Raw genomic sequence first — 17,540 nt, 5'->3', positions numbered from 1 at the left:
AAAAAATTAATGGAACTTGAAAATCTAAAAAAATCTTTGTTAGGACTTAATAAAGTATAAGTTCATAAATTAGAACTTATGTGTAAATATCCCTATATTTTATAATTTTGACATAAAAATATAGTTTCATAATTTTTTAAGTTCAATAATTAATTAGTTTTATTTTTATCAATAATCGTTTGGGAAGTTGGGTTGGTTACAAAAAGACAATGGTGGTGTTGCATACACCAATTAATATACTAATTGGTGTATCAATTGACGATGTGACATAATTTAATACGTTTTTCGTATTTGTAATTTATACACTAATTAGTACACTAATTGGTGCATATAGTATTAGTCAAAAGTCAAAATAGGCCTTTTAGTCCCAAGCTAAAAATTGTTACATTCAAACCATAATCATGTTTTTTTTTTTTTCTTTTACAAAAGTAAAAAAAACCAAAAAAATACTTTCCAAACGAGATTTTTTAACACCAGGTTAATAGTCAAAAAGTTAAAAAACTAAAAAATCAACCCATATCCCAAACGAAGCTTTAATTACTTGCTAGTTATATAATGAAATATTTGCTTTTGTCATCTACTTTTATATTTCAATTTATTTATTTTTTACATTTTCACGCCATCTATGCCAATTTTGATCCATTATCCTTACTAAAATAAAAATTAGTATACTTATGTCAAAATTATAAAAATTGTTATATTTTCACCCAACCTTATGAAAGGTCAGTGTAATTTACTATTATTTTTTTTTTTTCTTCACTTCTAAACACAAGGATAGAATCACCTACACATTTAATGTGAACCTCATTATGTCAGGTTTAAATTGAAAAATATGATCTTTTTTGTTTAGTATGAGAAAAATATAATAAAATATAAAATTATATCATATATAGCACTGCTCTTATTATTTATTAAATCACTTAGAATGAACCTATTTTGTTTTTAAATTGGTCCAATGTTTGTCTCAAATTTTTTAAAGTAATAATCCGCTTATCTGGTTAACTTTATTATCCCGTTTGTTTTGGGTGAAAGAGAGGGATTGGGATTAATAATACCAAGGTATTAAGTAATATCTTGGTATTATTAATCTCAATACCCTCCCTATAGCCCAAAACAAACGGGGCCTTAGTCCCTTGGTATCAATCCCCTCCATTCTATCTCTGAAAACAAACGACCCTCACTAACAATCCCCTCACTATTAATCCTCTCACTATCAATCCCTTCCATTCCATCTCTGGAAACAAACGGGGCCTTGGGCCCCTTTTGTTTTAAGCTATAGGGAGGGTATTGGGATTAGTAATACCAAGGTATTACTAATGCACTTGTTTGTTTGCAGAGATAGCCTTGGGACTATTAGTCCCTTGGTATTACTAATATCCTTGGAAGGGAGATTGGTAAGGAGGAGGTAGAGATGGTATTAGAAAATAGTGAGGGGATTAGAAATTTTTTTATTTTTTTTATATTGGAAATTTTTTTAAATATAATGTTTAATTTTTTATATTTTTTTATTTGTTTTATTATTTTATATAAAAATAATTTAACAATTCCTTATTATTAATCCCCTCCCTATCAATCCCCTCACTAACAATCCCCTCACTATTAATCCCCTCACTATCAATCTCCTCTATTCTATCTCCCAAAACAAACGGGGCCTTGGAGAGGGGATTGGTAAAGAGGAGGTAGAGATGGTATTAGAAAAAAAGTGAGGGGATTAGAAATTTTTTTATTTTTTTTATTTTTTATATATGGGAAATTTTTTTTAAAATATAATTTTTAATTTTTTATATTTTTTTATTTGTTTTATTATTTTATATAAAAATAATTTAACAATTCCTCACTACTAATCCCCTCACTATCAATCCCCTCACTACTAATCCCCTTACTATCAATCCCCTCATTAATAATCCCCTCACTATTAATCCCCTCACTATCAATCCCCTCTATTCTATCTCCCAAAACAAACGGGCCCTATAACTTTTGTGTTTTTTAAACAAAACTTAAAGTTAGTTTGGCCAAAAAAAAATTTACTTGACGATTTTGAACAGATGTATTATTTCACTTTGTTTGGTTTAGTTTTTAAAATATAAATTAGTTTGATAAAATTAAATATTAAAAAATAATTTTAAATTAAAAAAATAGAAATTTATGTAAAATTTAAAAATGTGAATCAAATTCATTCTTCTAATTGTATCTTAAGACACACTAATTTTGAATTAGGAAAATTACTCTAAGGTCCCTTTCCCATTTTTAGTAATGGAAGAGATCCACAATATTATTTTTTGATGTCTAAGGTCCTTCAACCCACACCCATATATTTTCTGATGTTCCTGGGCATTCTCGTCTTCGACCCAAACTAGATGAGTTCTTGCCTCAAGCAGCGGGCATAGTTTTCATGGTGGTTGCTTTGGAATTCCTGCCAAACTGTTGAGCAGCGTCGGAGTATGTGTATCATGCAATATGTGATATGCATCCAAACATGCATATGAACACGTTGTATAATGAGTCTTAACATCTGATGCTTATGTGGAATATGCACCTTTATGATATTTTGACCAAGGCAAGTGTTGTCAGGAAAAAAATTCCAGTACTTATCCTCTGCAACAAAGTAGATAAAGTGACTGTACATACCAAGGAGTTCATACGAAAACAACTCGAAAAAGAAATGTATGAACTTGAGGTTAATGTAGACCTATGATTATTCAATTACTAATGTTTCTGTGCTGTTACAATTACATCATCTTTCTTAAATAGTTATGGACTTGGTCCTAAGTGAAATTTATAGATCCATATATATATATATATATATATATATATGTTGAAAAACAGAGCTTGTTATTACAATCTAAAAAAAATTATAATTATTACAAATTTCTTTGCATTTTTATGTTGTACTTTTTATGTGTTTTTTATTGAATATGTTATTTTTTGTCTACTTTTCTTGGCAACCAAACAAACTTTATGCTTTATGGTTCACTTGAAATCTAGAAAAAATTCAGAAAAAATCTCTAGACTGGAATCCAAAGAATTTCTCTGGCCTTCCCAGAATTTCTCTTCCAAAGAATTCTCTAGATATATGTATATTGCTTGGATTGATGTTCATGGTAAGTAAAGAAATTTGTGAATTTGTTAGTAAAGATTGTGTTGTTGGCTTACATATTACACAAAATCAAAAAATTCTTTGTGAATAGAGACAGAGAAATTTGTGAAGTCAGAGAAGTTTCCTGGATCAATGTACAATCACCAAGGTCTGTTTATAAAAAAAACAACTCTGTTGCAAATAGAGAGAATTTCTCTAGTTTCAATCTAGAGAATTTCTATGATCTGTGTGGTTTGGAGAGAATTTCTCTGGTTTTGGACCAGAGAAATTTGTGGGCTTGTTAGTAAAGATTGTATTGTTGGCTTATATATTATACAAAGTCAGAGAAATTTCTTTGTGAATAGAGCCAACGAAATTTGTGAAGTCAGAGAAATTTCCTGGATCAATGTACAATCACCAAGGTTTGTTCATAAAAATACAACTCAGCTGCAAATAGAGAGAATTTCTCTGGTTTCAATCTAGAGAATTTCTCTGATCTGTCTGGTTTGGAGAGAATTTCTAGAGGAGGGGGAAGTCTAACCCCAATGGTTATCTACTGTATTTTATATATATGAAGAACATTGGAATGTCATTGTCATTTGTTGTTTTGTCACAACAATGGGAAGGAGACAATATTACCATTATTATTATTGGTGTGTGTGGGTGAGGATGTTCTATGACACCACGTAAGTTGCACGAACAGTAGCTGAATTTTCTATCCTTTGCCCATTTATGCATTGGAAATCTTCTTCTGGTCCTAATGCTTTTTACAAATTGTTAGTTAAGGGAGATGCTGAGGTAGGCTTTTTACATTATTGGCATTGTGTCCTATAATGGTAAGCTTAACGGGGACTAAGCACATTTTCTGGCAACATTTGCAATTTTATTCTGTTATGCAAAGTTCTATGTGGGGAGTGGCTTGCAAATTTGTATACTATCTCAATATTTTTTCCTTAGTGTTATAGTAGTTTTTTCCAATTTTCATAATTGAGCGTTGGTGAGAAGCCCTCATTAAAGTTTGAGATGGTAGTAAACATGTAAAACTCATCCAATCAAATCCTCTCTGCTCCTAGATTTCACGTTGTTGCAATAAGGATTGCAGGAGAATTATGTGCCCTGCTCTTTGTACACTTTTTGTCTGGCAGTGCTTGAAAGTCAACCCGATTTTGTATATTACAGGTACGTGTGGAGGTGCAAGATTTATTTATTCTTTCTTCGGTTTTAATTTCATTCATGGAGTTGATATTTCAATTTTGCAATTGCAGGTTTATTACTGATTTCTGTCCAGTAACTGAAATGGAGCTTTGGACCCTGTGAGATTACTGATAAATGATAGATAAGGTATGTATAGGAAAGAAAATATTATATTGGATGAGGTTGCTTACATTGACATGGTAGTTTTGTAAACTCTATTGAATTATATTATTGTATATATCAAATCCCAGACTTAGCATCATTCTAACAGGAATAGAGTAGTCATTTTTTTTCTTTTTCACATCATCATCTCCTCTCCACTAACACCCCCCTCCTCTCTACAATTTTCTCTAGATTTCTTTAGTACTCAGAGAAATATCAATTTTCTCTGGTTTGCACCCAGAGAATTTCTCTGGAGAGAATTTCAATTTTCTCTGGTTTGCACCCAGAGAAATTCTCAGATTTTTTCAGAATTTCTCTGGTTCTGGTAAGTTGCCATTGTTATCCCTTCTAATGTTGCTTACATATTACAATGTGGAATTTTTCTAGTTGAATTCAGTTGAACATTGTTCAACAGAGAAACACTTTCGATTGAAAAATTCAACTGGAAAAAGCGAAGAACAGATTTGGGTAAGTTGCAGAAATTTTTCCAAATATTACAAACCAGAGAAATTCTCAATTGTTATTTTTAATAAACCAGAGAAATTCTCAATTGTTATTTTTAATAAACCAAAGAAATTCTCAATTGATATTTCAATAACAAACCAGAGAAATACTCAGATTTTTCTAGAATTTCTCTGGTTCTGGTAAGTTGCCATTGTTATCCCATTCTAATGTTGCTTACATATTACAATGTGGAATTTTTCCAGTTGAATTCAGTTGAACAATGTTGCTTACCTAATGAATCACAATGATTTGGATGTGAATGAGAAGAGAAGTAGAGAAACTCATCCAGAGAAATTTGGTCCAGAGAAATTTCTCTGGGCCAGAATTTCTCTGACCAATTTTCTCTGCATTGAAATTTCTCTAGACCAAATTTCTCTGGACCAATTTTCTCTAGACTGAAATTTCTCTGGATCAAGGTTGAGGGAACTTAGACATTATGAAAATATTTGATGTCCTTTATGCTATAAAATCATAATACCAGGGACCTTAAAAAAAAAATCCCTTTTGAATTTGGATCATCAAATCTATTTGTACACACTAATGTACAAAAGCCATTATTGAGGTCTACGTACTACAACACTTATCAATTGGAATAATGATATGGGTGCTGTTATGGTGTGCAACCCCTTAAGGTTATACACCATATGCAACCAACACAAAAGGTGTAAGTGGAAGATGCAAACATAAAACATGACAGCAAACAGAAAGGTGTAAGTGTAAGGTATAAGTTGCACACTTAAGAAAAGTCCTAATGATATATATATAAATTAATGTACTAATTAGTATAGTAACAGATAATATGTCATAATTTTAAAAATTTTGAATATTTGTAATTTATATAATAGGTGAAATCAGTAATAATGACATAACACTAGTTGGTATACTAGTGTGTATATTAATTGGTGCATGTAATATCACCATATTAATTGAGAATTAAGTGTCACCATACAAAATATGTACACCAAAAACTGTAATAATAAGAAATAAAAAGAATTAAAAATGCAAAAAAGAGGCTAAATATTATTCTCTTATATCAGATAATTAGATCAAATCAGTGGCACAACTACTTTAGTTATAATAACTCTAGTGTGGGTGCATTCTTAAACCTATTTTTATTTATTTATTTTCTTTCTTTTAATTCCACTAAGGTAGGCCCATGCCTTTGTCTTTGTCGTCCAATCTGCACTTGACACGTGGTCTCACATTTCGCTTCATCCTCTACCCAATCATGTCTCACAAGTGATTGTTGATAACATCTGAACGCCACAAATAACATGAACACTGCATGGGATGTAAATCAATAATGCATGTGAGAAAAACCCAAAAATATTATCAACAATTTATGTATGTGTTATTTATTTTACAAAATTTATTTGCACTTTTTTAGTTTAAATTTTGAACTTTCATGTTTAAGTACTTGTAATTTAAAAAGTTAAGATATATATATATATATTTTTTTAATTTTAGTTTATTTATTTTTTCAGCTTAAAAAATATGCTCAAAAAGCTATATTTTTTAAGTTAAGTTTGAAATGTTTTTTTATTTTTATTATTATTTTTTAAATTACAAATAAGTTTTACCAAACAATCTCTAAATTGTTAAACTCAATTTGTTTTTTCAAATTACCAACAAATTATTTTTTTAGATAAATGTACGAAGTTGACCTTTTCTTATAACTGTCCAAAAAGTTTTGGATTTTTTTATTGAAAAGAAAAATAATAAATAAAAATGGTAGATTATTGTACATACTTAACAAGAAAAAAAAATAAAAATAAAATTGTTGTACATTTATATAGCCAAAGTTCTTATCAAAATATGATAGAAAGTTATTGTGAGGTTTATATCTTTAGCGATTCATAAACTTGTAAATTTGTATTAATATTAGAATGGTTATATATATAGTCAATTTCTAAATGCAATTATATATATGACTCAAATGGATAAACAATACGTAACAAAAAAAAGTTTGATATGTTTAATCTTTGCACGAATCAAGGCATTCAGTTAAACACTGTATAATAACTATACGATTAACAAAATTTAACTAAATCTAATATTATGTTTATGTGTTTTTAAGATTTGTCGACTTCACGAAACTACCTATGTTGAGAAATAACATTCAAACCATTCGAGCTTTGAAAGAGAACTTGAGGTGAAAAATATATATACTATACATTATTTTTTATAAAAAACCTAAGAGTATGCATTATTATATGTACTTACTATTATTCATGTGTATATATAGGTATGAATGGAATGACAAAAGTGTCCTTACCTGCCCATATGCGAGCTATGACCGATGAGAGGTTCCATACAAGGGCAAAGATGCCAAAAGCCACAGCCTTCTTGTGTGAGCATGATTCCCAAGCGTCTCTCAATTGTCCAATCCAAAATTTACCTATAATAACAAATAAATAAATGAATAAGGAAGACCGCTCTCATATAAAATATGTTTTCATGTAAATTACAAAGAAATCAAATTTTCCACATAAATTGTGTTGTTCAGGTCAGTAAGAAACTTATGAGATCCATATGTTTAGATTTTGCGTTGTGAAAATCTTAACCAAAAAAATTAAACTTTCCAGTAACTGTTAGCACCATAAATCTGCAATTTTTATTATTATTTATTATTTATATAATTGCAGGACACGTGGCATCCTCTTATTCATTTGGAAGTTAAAAGAAGTTATAGAGATAATGGAGAATATGAAGGACAAAGTGGATGAGTGGGAGGACAAAGTGGATGAGTGGAAGGACACATGGCAAGACAAGAATGAAGATGGAAGAAATGGGTAGTTACTAAGTAATTATTGCTGTATTTTTTCTTCTATAAATAGCCATTAATGGCTAGATTGTAAGGGGCAGAATCATAAATCAAAGACAATTGATTTCAATATTTCTTGTCATTTTTCTTATCTTAGGAGTAGCTTAACATAGATTTATATTTCGAAGTATTTATTTTCAGCATTTCCATTTCGAAGCATTTTATGCACTTTCTTTTCGAAGCATAGGAGTAGAGGTAAGTAATTATTACTTTGATTGTTCACTCAATCATCTTTCTCCATCCCTTTTTCTTCTTTTACTTTTTCTTTTCGCTACACTTGGCAAATTTGAAGTCCTCTTCGTTGAGGCAAAAGAACCGTCAACACAATCGCTTGATAATTGGCTTGAATTTAATCTGTAAGGATTTTTCAATCCTTGCTGGCACGCTCGCATTTATGATATTTTCCTTCGTAGGAAAAATAAGCCAACATTAACTTTTGTTTTCTTGGTAAATGAACTGTTAAATTTAAATTTTTCTTGTAAAATTCTAATGTCAAATGAACATAATATATACAAGAAAATAAATTTCTTTTTCCTTTATATATAAAATTCATCACACTTGAACCGAGTTCAAAAGATTGATTTTAGTGAATAAGATGTTTTTTTTTAATATATATAAAAAAAAAAACTCATCCATATGTATTTGCTTAGAGGCCCATTATATATTAAATCTATATTCTTAGGGTATGTTTGATTAGCACAACTAATAATGAAAAGATTAACAACCCATGATATTAGTGTAAGACTAATTATCCATCTAAATTAGTGAGATATATAATTACTTCTTGTTCACATTTATTTTACGATAAATATGGAAATATATAATCTCAATTATATGTATGTATTGCGTAATTAGTTGGGAATTAAAAAATTCGTCAAATTTGTTTGATAGAATGACTATTAGAATATAATCTAAATAATAAAAATTACAACCAAACAATATAATGTAAGTCTCACAAATTAATAATCTCAATCTAATGTTATAATTTGCTCAATCAAAACAAGCTTTCTATCTCTTTGCACATACTAAGGAAAAAGAGAAAAAGAAAAAATAAGAAAAAGAAAAAGAGCAGTTATGTGATTCATGAGACACAGACCTATTTAGTGCAACTTATTATAAAATAAAAATTAATAATAACAAAACAAAAGTCAAAAACGATCACCCCCCATTTTCTTTCACAAAGACTTCTAAATAAAAATTTAAACAACTCATATAAACTGTCTCTTTTGGAAATAACATGAAAAGTCAAAAGTCAATTTTTAATTTATTTTGGATCATATCATCTTTTTTATTTTTTACACATTTTTTTAAAAAGTTAAAAAAATTAACTTTTAACTAATTTCTCAAAACAACCATCAAATATCACACTGACTGGGGTAGAGCATAGAATGCTTTGTGATAAATTCAAGTGTATTGTGGTGTGGTTTATACGAATGTTTACTTATAAATTAAAACTTGATAATTTAAAAGTAGAAGTTAAAAAAAATTAAAAATTAATTTTCAAAATTTATTTAAGTTATTTTTTATTAATAAATTATAAGCAAAAACGTAGAAGTTAAAAAAAAAAAAGAAGTTAGTCTTTTTTTTAAACTTATTTAAGTTATTTCTTATTAATAAATTATAAGCAAAAACTGTACTAAACAATCTAGCATAGACTCTCAGAATAAATAAAAAAAATTATAAGCCGCTCAGATAAATTGCACCAAACAATACCATACTCTAATGTTGCACTATCATACACATACTTGTTGACAAATGTTAAAAATTTATAATTTATAATTTTAAATCCATCCACAATGATTTAAGAAAGAGTTAAAATTTTATGATTGACAAATCAAAAATTAACATTTATTATTTAAAATTATTGTACACCAAATTATATGAATTTTTATTTAGAGATTTTATACATTCTTCACTTAAAAAATACTAAAAAAGAAGGTAATAAATAAATAAAGAGCAAATTATAATAAACTTAAACTATGACCAATTTGCTTTTTGTTCCTCTAAACTTCAAAACTCAACTGTTAAACCACCTTAAAATATTATCTTGTTACAGTTAATCATTTCTATTAGAATTTTGTTAGGGATTTACACAAAATCAAATCATATATAAAGCACATCACACATTTATTTAATTTTTAAGGCAATAATGTATTTATCTAGTGATTCTGTTTGCACTTTACCACTAAGATAAAAAAGACAAAATACAAATGAAATTACTAGATAAGAGTATCATTGCTTTTAAAAAATCAATAACGGATATTATTATTCTAAAAAATAATAAGTGTGTCATGTATTTCACACATGAATTGATTTCGTTAAAATTCCAAGACAAAATCCTAACAAAATATATTGAGTGTAAAATGATGATAATTCAAAGTAGTTAACTGTTACATTTTGAAGTTCAAAGGGACAAATGACAAATTAATTATATAGTTTAAGAAGGTTTATTGTAATTTACCAATAATTAAAAAAAAAAAAAATTATGCACTAGTCGTGGGACAAATTCAAATAGTGTCATAATTTGTTATTAATTGATTAAAATTATGGGATCTAATATTCTTCCCTAACCGCTTCGCTTCCTCCCTTTGGAAAGCAAGTTTTTGCACAAAAATAGCCAAAACATTCAATCACATCATTCTTTTTACTTTTTTTACACATATTTAATAAAATGTTAGTAAAAAATTAATTTAAATAGTCAATTTCCAAACGAGCTCTAAAACCTCGTTTGGAAACATGTTATTTTAATATTTTTTTTTTGAATTTTTTGCTAAAATATGAGATAAAAAAGAAAAATGCTAAAGACTCCCAAAAGATTTATTAAAAAAATTCTACCAAATGTCTCACATGGCTATAAGATTCATACCATGAGAGTCTTATATGTGTCTTACACCCACGTGAAACATTTGATAAATCTTTTTAGTCTTTAGAATTACTAGGAAAAAAAATAATATGTTTGAGATAAATTTTTGACTTTTTATAAAAAAAAAAATAAAGAAAAAAAGGAGAAATCTTTGACATTTTTATGCAATTTACTATTTCTTTTACTTATTTAATGATTTTTTTTAAAAAAATTAGGTTAAAATCAACAAATAATATTAGAGATCATGGAAAAAAATCATTAAATATTCCATGAATTTTTTTTATTTTTTAATTAATATATAATATTTTATTATTTATATAATCTAATAATAAAAAATCTTTCATAACCATCCTCATAATATTTTCTCCATAATCCCTGTCATTACTCAAAATCAATCCTTCCTAAACAATGCTTGAGAATTACAAACAGTAAGCATAGTGGAGAGTATTATTACCGTAAGCAGTGATGAGTGTGGAATACGATGAGCATATCTTTGGTACGCTGAATACTCCAAAAAACCCTGTTCACACCACACCCAGTTGTCACACCACATCTACTAGTCAGCGCAAAATGACAATCCATAATATAAATAATTAAATAATGCTCAGAAAATTTTAACTTTTTGGTTAGATCTGTTTGGTTCCCGAGAAAAAATTGGAGAAAACTATCAAGCAAAAATAAGCATTTATGGGATTCCCAAGAAATATTTATCACGTAAAATTATGTAAAAATGCTACATTAGGATTAAACTTGTGGCACATTCCTCGTGTATCAAATTGGAGTTATTGTATAATTATTTAAATTTTATTAACTAATATTTTAACAAATTTTTAACAATTGTCATGGATCCCACAATAGATCATGCCAATTAGTAAAATTATTCAACTTGTTTGATTTGAATTTTTAAGATTAATTTTTTAAAAAATTAATTTTTTTTTATTTTTCTTATTTTTTTGTTTTCACTAATTTTTTTTTTAAAATATTCTAAGTAATTTTTTTAATTTTTAAATACACGTAACATAAATACACTTAACAAATATAATATTCGTAAAAAAATATTTAAAAAATTCACTAAATATCAAAAATATTAAAAAATTCAATACATTTTTCATATTCTTGTGTATTTATTGATTTTTTAAAATATTTATTTACAAATATTTTATTTTTTAGATACATCTAAATAAAGTGCATTTAAAAAAGTAAAAAAAATTGTTTAAAATTTTAAAAATATTCACTAAAATAAAAGAATTAAAAATTCAATTTTCAAAAAATTATATCTAAAAAATTAAAACCAAACACAATGATTATTTCTTTGATAGTGAGAATTGTAAAATGATTTAAGCTTTTTTTAACCTAATTTATTTTGCAAAGATAAACATATTTTGAAAATGTTACTTTTTTTATATCGAGTCAATAAATTTATATACATTGTAAAAGAAATAATTAAATTTGCACATTTATACATTCAAATTCAATTCGACTAAATATCGTTCGAGATTTTATCGAAAGATAAACAAGTTAAATTTAAACATTTTGAAATTCATTCATTAAAATTTTAAATTAAGCTTGAACAATCTTTTTTTTTAAAAACAATTTAAACACTACTATTCAACTTAATTAGTTTACACCGTCTCTGGATCAGGAATTTGAAAAAGAAAAATAAAATTAAGCAAAAATTTAACTTACACTTCATTAAAAAAAAAATTACATTTTTTTTTTCAAATCTCATCCTAAATCCATAATCCAAACACTCCTTACAATTTTATTTATAATTGATGAGACTCCAATGTAACACTTATATTGCCACTTGGCGAAGGTAAAATAAACTTTTAACTCCACTAAAATGATGAATAATAATGAATAAAAAAGATTAGTCAACAAATTTAGCACCTAAATTTTTAAGAAAATTACTATTCATACTCTACTTTTGCTTTCTATCCTTTAAATTTTGTTCTTAACCAAAACACAATATGGAGTGTGAATAGCCAGTGAGGGGTGTAAATAACAATCTCCATTTTGAAAATTCAAATGAAATCATAACTCACCCAATTTGGCCATCTTCCAAATAGTTATGGAGCTGCCACACTTTGCCAAAACAAACAGTATGATTGCCAACTGACAAGGTCACATTTAAAAACAATAAAACATCAAGAAGAAAGAATACTATAGATCTATACTACAAATTCAAATTATGATACTATAGAAAAGGAAAAAAGAGTTGCCTAAAATTCCTATTGAGTGGATCAAATTCATTTTGAAAGTAATATTCACATCATCAAGTTTAAATCTATATTATAGATTCAAATTTTAAACATTATTCTGATATTTTTTCTGAAAAACAATAGAAAATGAGTGAAATGAAACTCACCTTCATTGTAGTGGCAGGATCTCCACAAAAAAGGGCTTTGAACTTTAGAAGAAACTCATTCAAATAAGGAAGAATCATTTTTACTAACCATACTGCCTCTTCTTCCCCAACAACATAGTCTTGGTTTGTATCATCTCCTCCTATGACTCCCCTGTTATTTTTTCCAAAATTATAGCCAAAAAAAAAAAAAGCAAAAGAAACCATCAAACAAGTCTTTAATTAACACCTATGTGGTAAATGAACTTTCCCATAAAAAATAAAAAAGAATAAAGGGAGTTTCAAATGAATAGGAAACACGCAAATAGAAAATCAATATAGTGCAAGTGAGACATGTGTCTGGTGCAAGTGAGAACTGTGCGAAAATGACATAGTTCTCACTTGCACTTTCTCAATTTGCAATTATTTTTCTCTTTTTCATTTATCTGAAGTTCTTCATTTAATAAATTACCTGCAAATAATGGATCGAAATAAGAAGATTACAGCAAGATAGACAAGACCCAGATAAGAAACCACAGTTATGAAGCTGTAAAAGTCATCAAAGTGTGTTTTTAGCTCTGTGCTCTGTTTTGAAACAGGGGACGAGTAAAATGAACAAGAAAAATTGGATAATGAGCATGGTTAGAGTAGTTGTGTTGTGTCATATGAGCTTGGAGTATTATTTCTGACCTGATATTGATATCTTTGGTGTAAGATGACGCAATTATGATAAATGTTCCAATACCGAACACGAATGCTGATTTCGAGACATCTCTCCACATAACCAAATCAACTGTTCAAATTTAACAAACATCACAAAATGAATGCTTGAAAATGGAGAGGTATAGTGAAGTAGCATCCAAAAAAAAAAAAAAAAGAATTCAAATCCATCCATCCGTGAAAACTTGCCTAAACTCTGCAATTTATTATGGGTTTGAGAAATCCTCTGGAATCCAGTCTGGGTTTCAGGACTCCTCTGGAATCCATGTGACATTGGAACTACAAAGCAACCAAAATTGAAACACATTAAAGATTAACAAAGGTAAAATGTCATAATAAGTGAAAATAAAAATCAGTGAGATGTTAGTAAAGCGAGACTCTTACTTGGTTTAGTTTTTTTGGGAGTTAGATGAGTCCTAGAGTGGTTCACTAAAGTAGTAGTCTGTTTTTTCACTATTGGTGAGATGGGTAGTGGTTTTTCTTGAACTTTATGCAACATTTTCTCCTCATTCACAACCTGTTTGGGCTTTTGTTCTGGTATGCTAATTTTCTTAACATCAAAGCTCTTCTTCTCTATCTCAATCTCAATTCCCTCATCCAATGCTTCATCCCAATCTTCATCATCATCATCATCATCATCATTTGCCACCAATTTTGGAGCAGATTTGACTTCACCCATATTGCTCAAACTACTAGAAATGACCTTTTCTTCACACACACCACACTCTTTGCAAGTTTCATCAGATCTAGTCTCATCAATTCCAACTGGGCTCTTCTCAATTGCCACAACAGACTCAACAAAAGCCTCGTTCGACTCCGGTTTCGTCACCTTCAATTCAAATGAATTCCTCCCAGTTCCATCACCCAACCCATCTAACTTTTTGCTTGGACCATCCAAAGATTTATTTGAAACCAATTTTGTTTTTGTATCTACAGATTCATCCAAAGCCTTATTGAACTCTGGCTTCACTTTCCTCAATTGAACTAAATTCCTCTCAAATCCATCATCAGATTCACCAATTAACTTCTGGGATTCAGACTTTGCCTTCCTAACCTGATTTGGGTTTCTCTCAGTTCTTTCAACAAACACATTTAGCTCCTTAGATTCCTCAGATCTTGTCTTCATTTTGTGAATTGGGCTTCTCTTAATTCCATCAACAGACACACTTAGTTGCTCAGATCTTGATTTCTTTGACTGAACTGGGTTTTTCTTGATTCCATCAGTAGATACACTCAACTCCTTACACTGTACATCCAAATTCTTGTTTATTTCAGATCTTTGCCTTGCAATCTGAATTGGGCTTCTCTGAAGCCCATCAGAATTCTCAGATTTCCATGTCTTCCTCTTGCCACTGACCCCAATAGGACTTGGTTTTGGTCTCAAACGTTTGTCACCACTCTCTTCTGAGTTCTCTTCTTCACCATTGAAGACTTTGATTCCTCCTTTGATTTCATCACTCATCATTCTGCTCTCCCAAACAGAACCTGCCACCACACCATTTCTTGTTGTGCGCTTTCTTCTACCCACCTCCATTTCCTTATAACTCTCTCTCTCTCTCTCTAGTTTCTCCTGTAATGAGTACACTAGGGACACTGGTTTTTTTCTTTTTTTTCTTTGAACGGAGGTGTAGACGTCCCCCGAACGCCCCGGGAGGGTTAGGTCCCGTTCTGTTCATTTGGGGTCACTACAGCTCGGACTCTTAAATTTGTCACGGTTCCTAATTTGAACCAAAGAGTCCAAATCCGGCAAATCGTTTTGAGAAACAGATTTTTGAAAAAGTAGTGCCAAACATGGACTGCTTTGCCAGATACAGAGTCGCCACCTAAATATTTTATTTTGGGAAATTTAGGAAACCCTGACTCGGTGCCAAAAGGCCACGTGTCCGTCATCACCAAAGTTGCCTCGGCTCGGGAACTTGGGTACGATTGGGGAAGGTCACTTCGTGAGCACCCCCGCTCGCCCGGTCATAGACCGGCCTCTACTAACCATGATATCAATTTTTGAAAACTTTGTATGTCCTTAAACCGGTTATTAGCCTAAGTTACTACGTGATGCTCACAACATATAAGTATAGACCGGGTCGCTCAAATTGGAACAAAACATTTCATGCTTGTTTTTGAAAATGGTTTGCTACCCGCAGGTAGGCTTGAAACAATTGATGATTTATTCCAATTCAGATAACCCAACCTTCACCCACAGGCATTCAGGCAGTTATATCAGATAAGCATATAGCCTCATGGTAAGCATGCTATCATGGCAGTCACTCACACGCATGCAAGGATGCTAAAGCATAAAACTTACCGAGTACTCCAAGCCAAAATAGAAACTACATTAGAAATCATGCATGATCCTAAGTATATAGAAATGCCTAATGCAACACATGCAAAATGCAACTATAGCAGGCTCGGCTATTCTAAGATGACATATGGAATGCTACAGCTAACATGTATTCAATTTGGAATTGAAAATACAATGCAGTTAGTATGATGCGCCGAGCCCGGTGCATGCAATACAGATGAATGAATGCAAACATACTGTCATACTGTATGCTAATTGAAATATGCCCTAATCTAACCATCATAAGCGGATAAATAAAAGGGAGAAAGACGTGGGGTTGGAAGACATACATCACACTCACGCACACTTATTACAGTTATGCCCTCGCTTAGAGGGTCCGAATAAATATACAGTCCCAATATTACAGTCCCGAATAAAAGAATATTACAGTCCAAAATATTACAAAATCCTAATTAATTAATGAATTAACTAAGAAAGCAAATAAAACTGGCGTGCAAGCCAGGGACTGCCTTGCTTCTGATGGATGATACATGTCCGGGTTGTCTTGCGCGGAAATCCACCGGAATGCCCCAATTAGCCTCTGTTTACACCTGTTCTTGAAATGCGTGCCAAGCCCCAAAAGGTTGCTGATTCTTCGTTTTACTGCAACAGAGAGCAGGAAAGGGGCATAGCAATGTATTTGCACAGATATATGCATGTCTCGATCCTCGTGCCACCAATCATGCATACCGAGGCATAATGGCCGAGGAGTCGAAATGCACAACTCAATATAGGATGAATGCACATGAAACTACAGCTAAAACCTAACTCCATCATGGATAATCCGGAGTGTCGGTGACTGGGGGAATTGAGACATATTCCGTCACTCGGAGTACGAAATGTACCTCGTTTCCCATGCCCGGGCTAACTCCTATTCCGGACACGATGCAATATGCATGATATGCATGAAATGCAACTAAGGTGTAATCCTAACATACACAATGCTATGAAAATGAGATGTCTCGAAATGCGTGCACACGGGCACGCAAACTGAGGTAATGGCAGGATGCTATAAAAATGAGGTGCCTCAAAATGCGTGCACATGGGCACGCAAACCGAGATGATGATACGTGTCTCAAAATACGTGCACGGGGCACGCAAACAGAGGCAATGATATGTGTCTCGAAATATGTGCACACTGGCACGCAAACCGAGGCGATGATATGTGTCTCGAAATGCGTGCACGCGGGTACGCAAACCGAGGCGATGATATGTGTCTCGAAATACGTGCACGCGGGCACGCAAACCGAGGCGATGATAGAATGTGATGAAATGACATGGAAATGATAGATGGGCTTATACCAACATGAGTGAGCCTCAGCCACACTCACATAGGATGCCGGCGGATAAAAAAATGGAGTGCCTTGAAATGCGTGCACACGGGCACGCAAACCGAGGCGATGTCAAAATGCAGTGAAATGACATGGAAACATGATATGGACTTATACCAACATGAGTGAGCCTCAGCCACACTCACATGGGATGCTGGCGGATAAAAATGAAGTGCCTCGAAAT

The 17,540-nt window shown here is 30.8% G+C and overlaps 1 protein-coding gene across 1 annotated transcript; it reads right to left on the bottom strand.

Moving 5' to 3' along the window:
- Window positions 1-6,056: 6,056 nt before the first annotated feature.
- Window positions 6,057-15,221, bottom strand: LOC145791257 (uncharacterized). The gene is made up of 9 exons (XM_082871594.1): window positions 14,072-15,221; window positions 13,877-13,966; window positions 13,658-13,760; window positions 13,440-13,514; window positions 12,992-13,142; window positions 12,669-12,738; window positions 11,078-11,143; window positions 7,212-7,334; window positions 6,057-6,217 (listed from the first exon to the last, which is right to left on the bottom strand). The coding sequence occupies exons 1-9, from the start codon at window positions 15,219-15,221 to the stop codon at window positions 6,057-6,059; spliced, it is 1,989 nt and encodes a 662-aa protein (XP_082727720.1).
- Window positions 15,222-17,540: the final 2,319 nt, after the last annotated feature.

Source organism: Camellia sinensis, chromosome 5, assembly GCF_055761805.1.
Source record: "Camellia sinensis isolate YWXY chromosome 5, ASM5576180v1, whole genome shotgun sequence".
Lineage (NCBI taxonomy): Eukaryota > Viridiplantae > Streptophyta > Magnoliopsida > Ericales > Theaceae > Camellia > Camellia sinensis.
The sequence above is the reverse complement of the archived record's forward strand: the minus strand, read 5'-3'. Positions and strand labels throughout refer to the sequence as shown.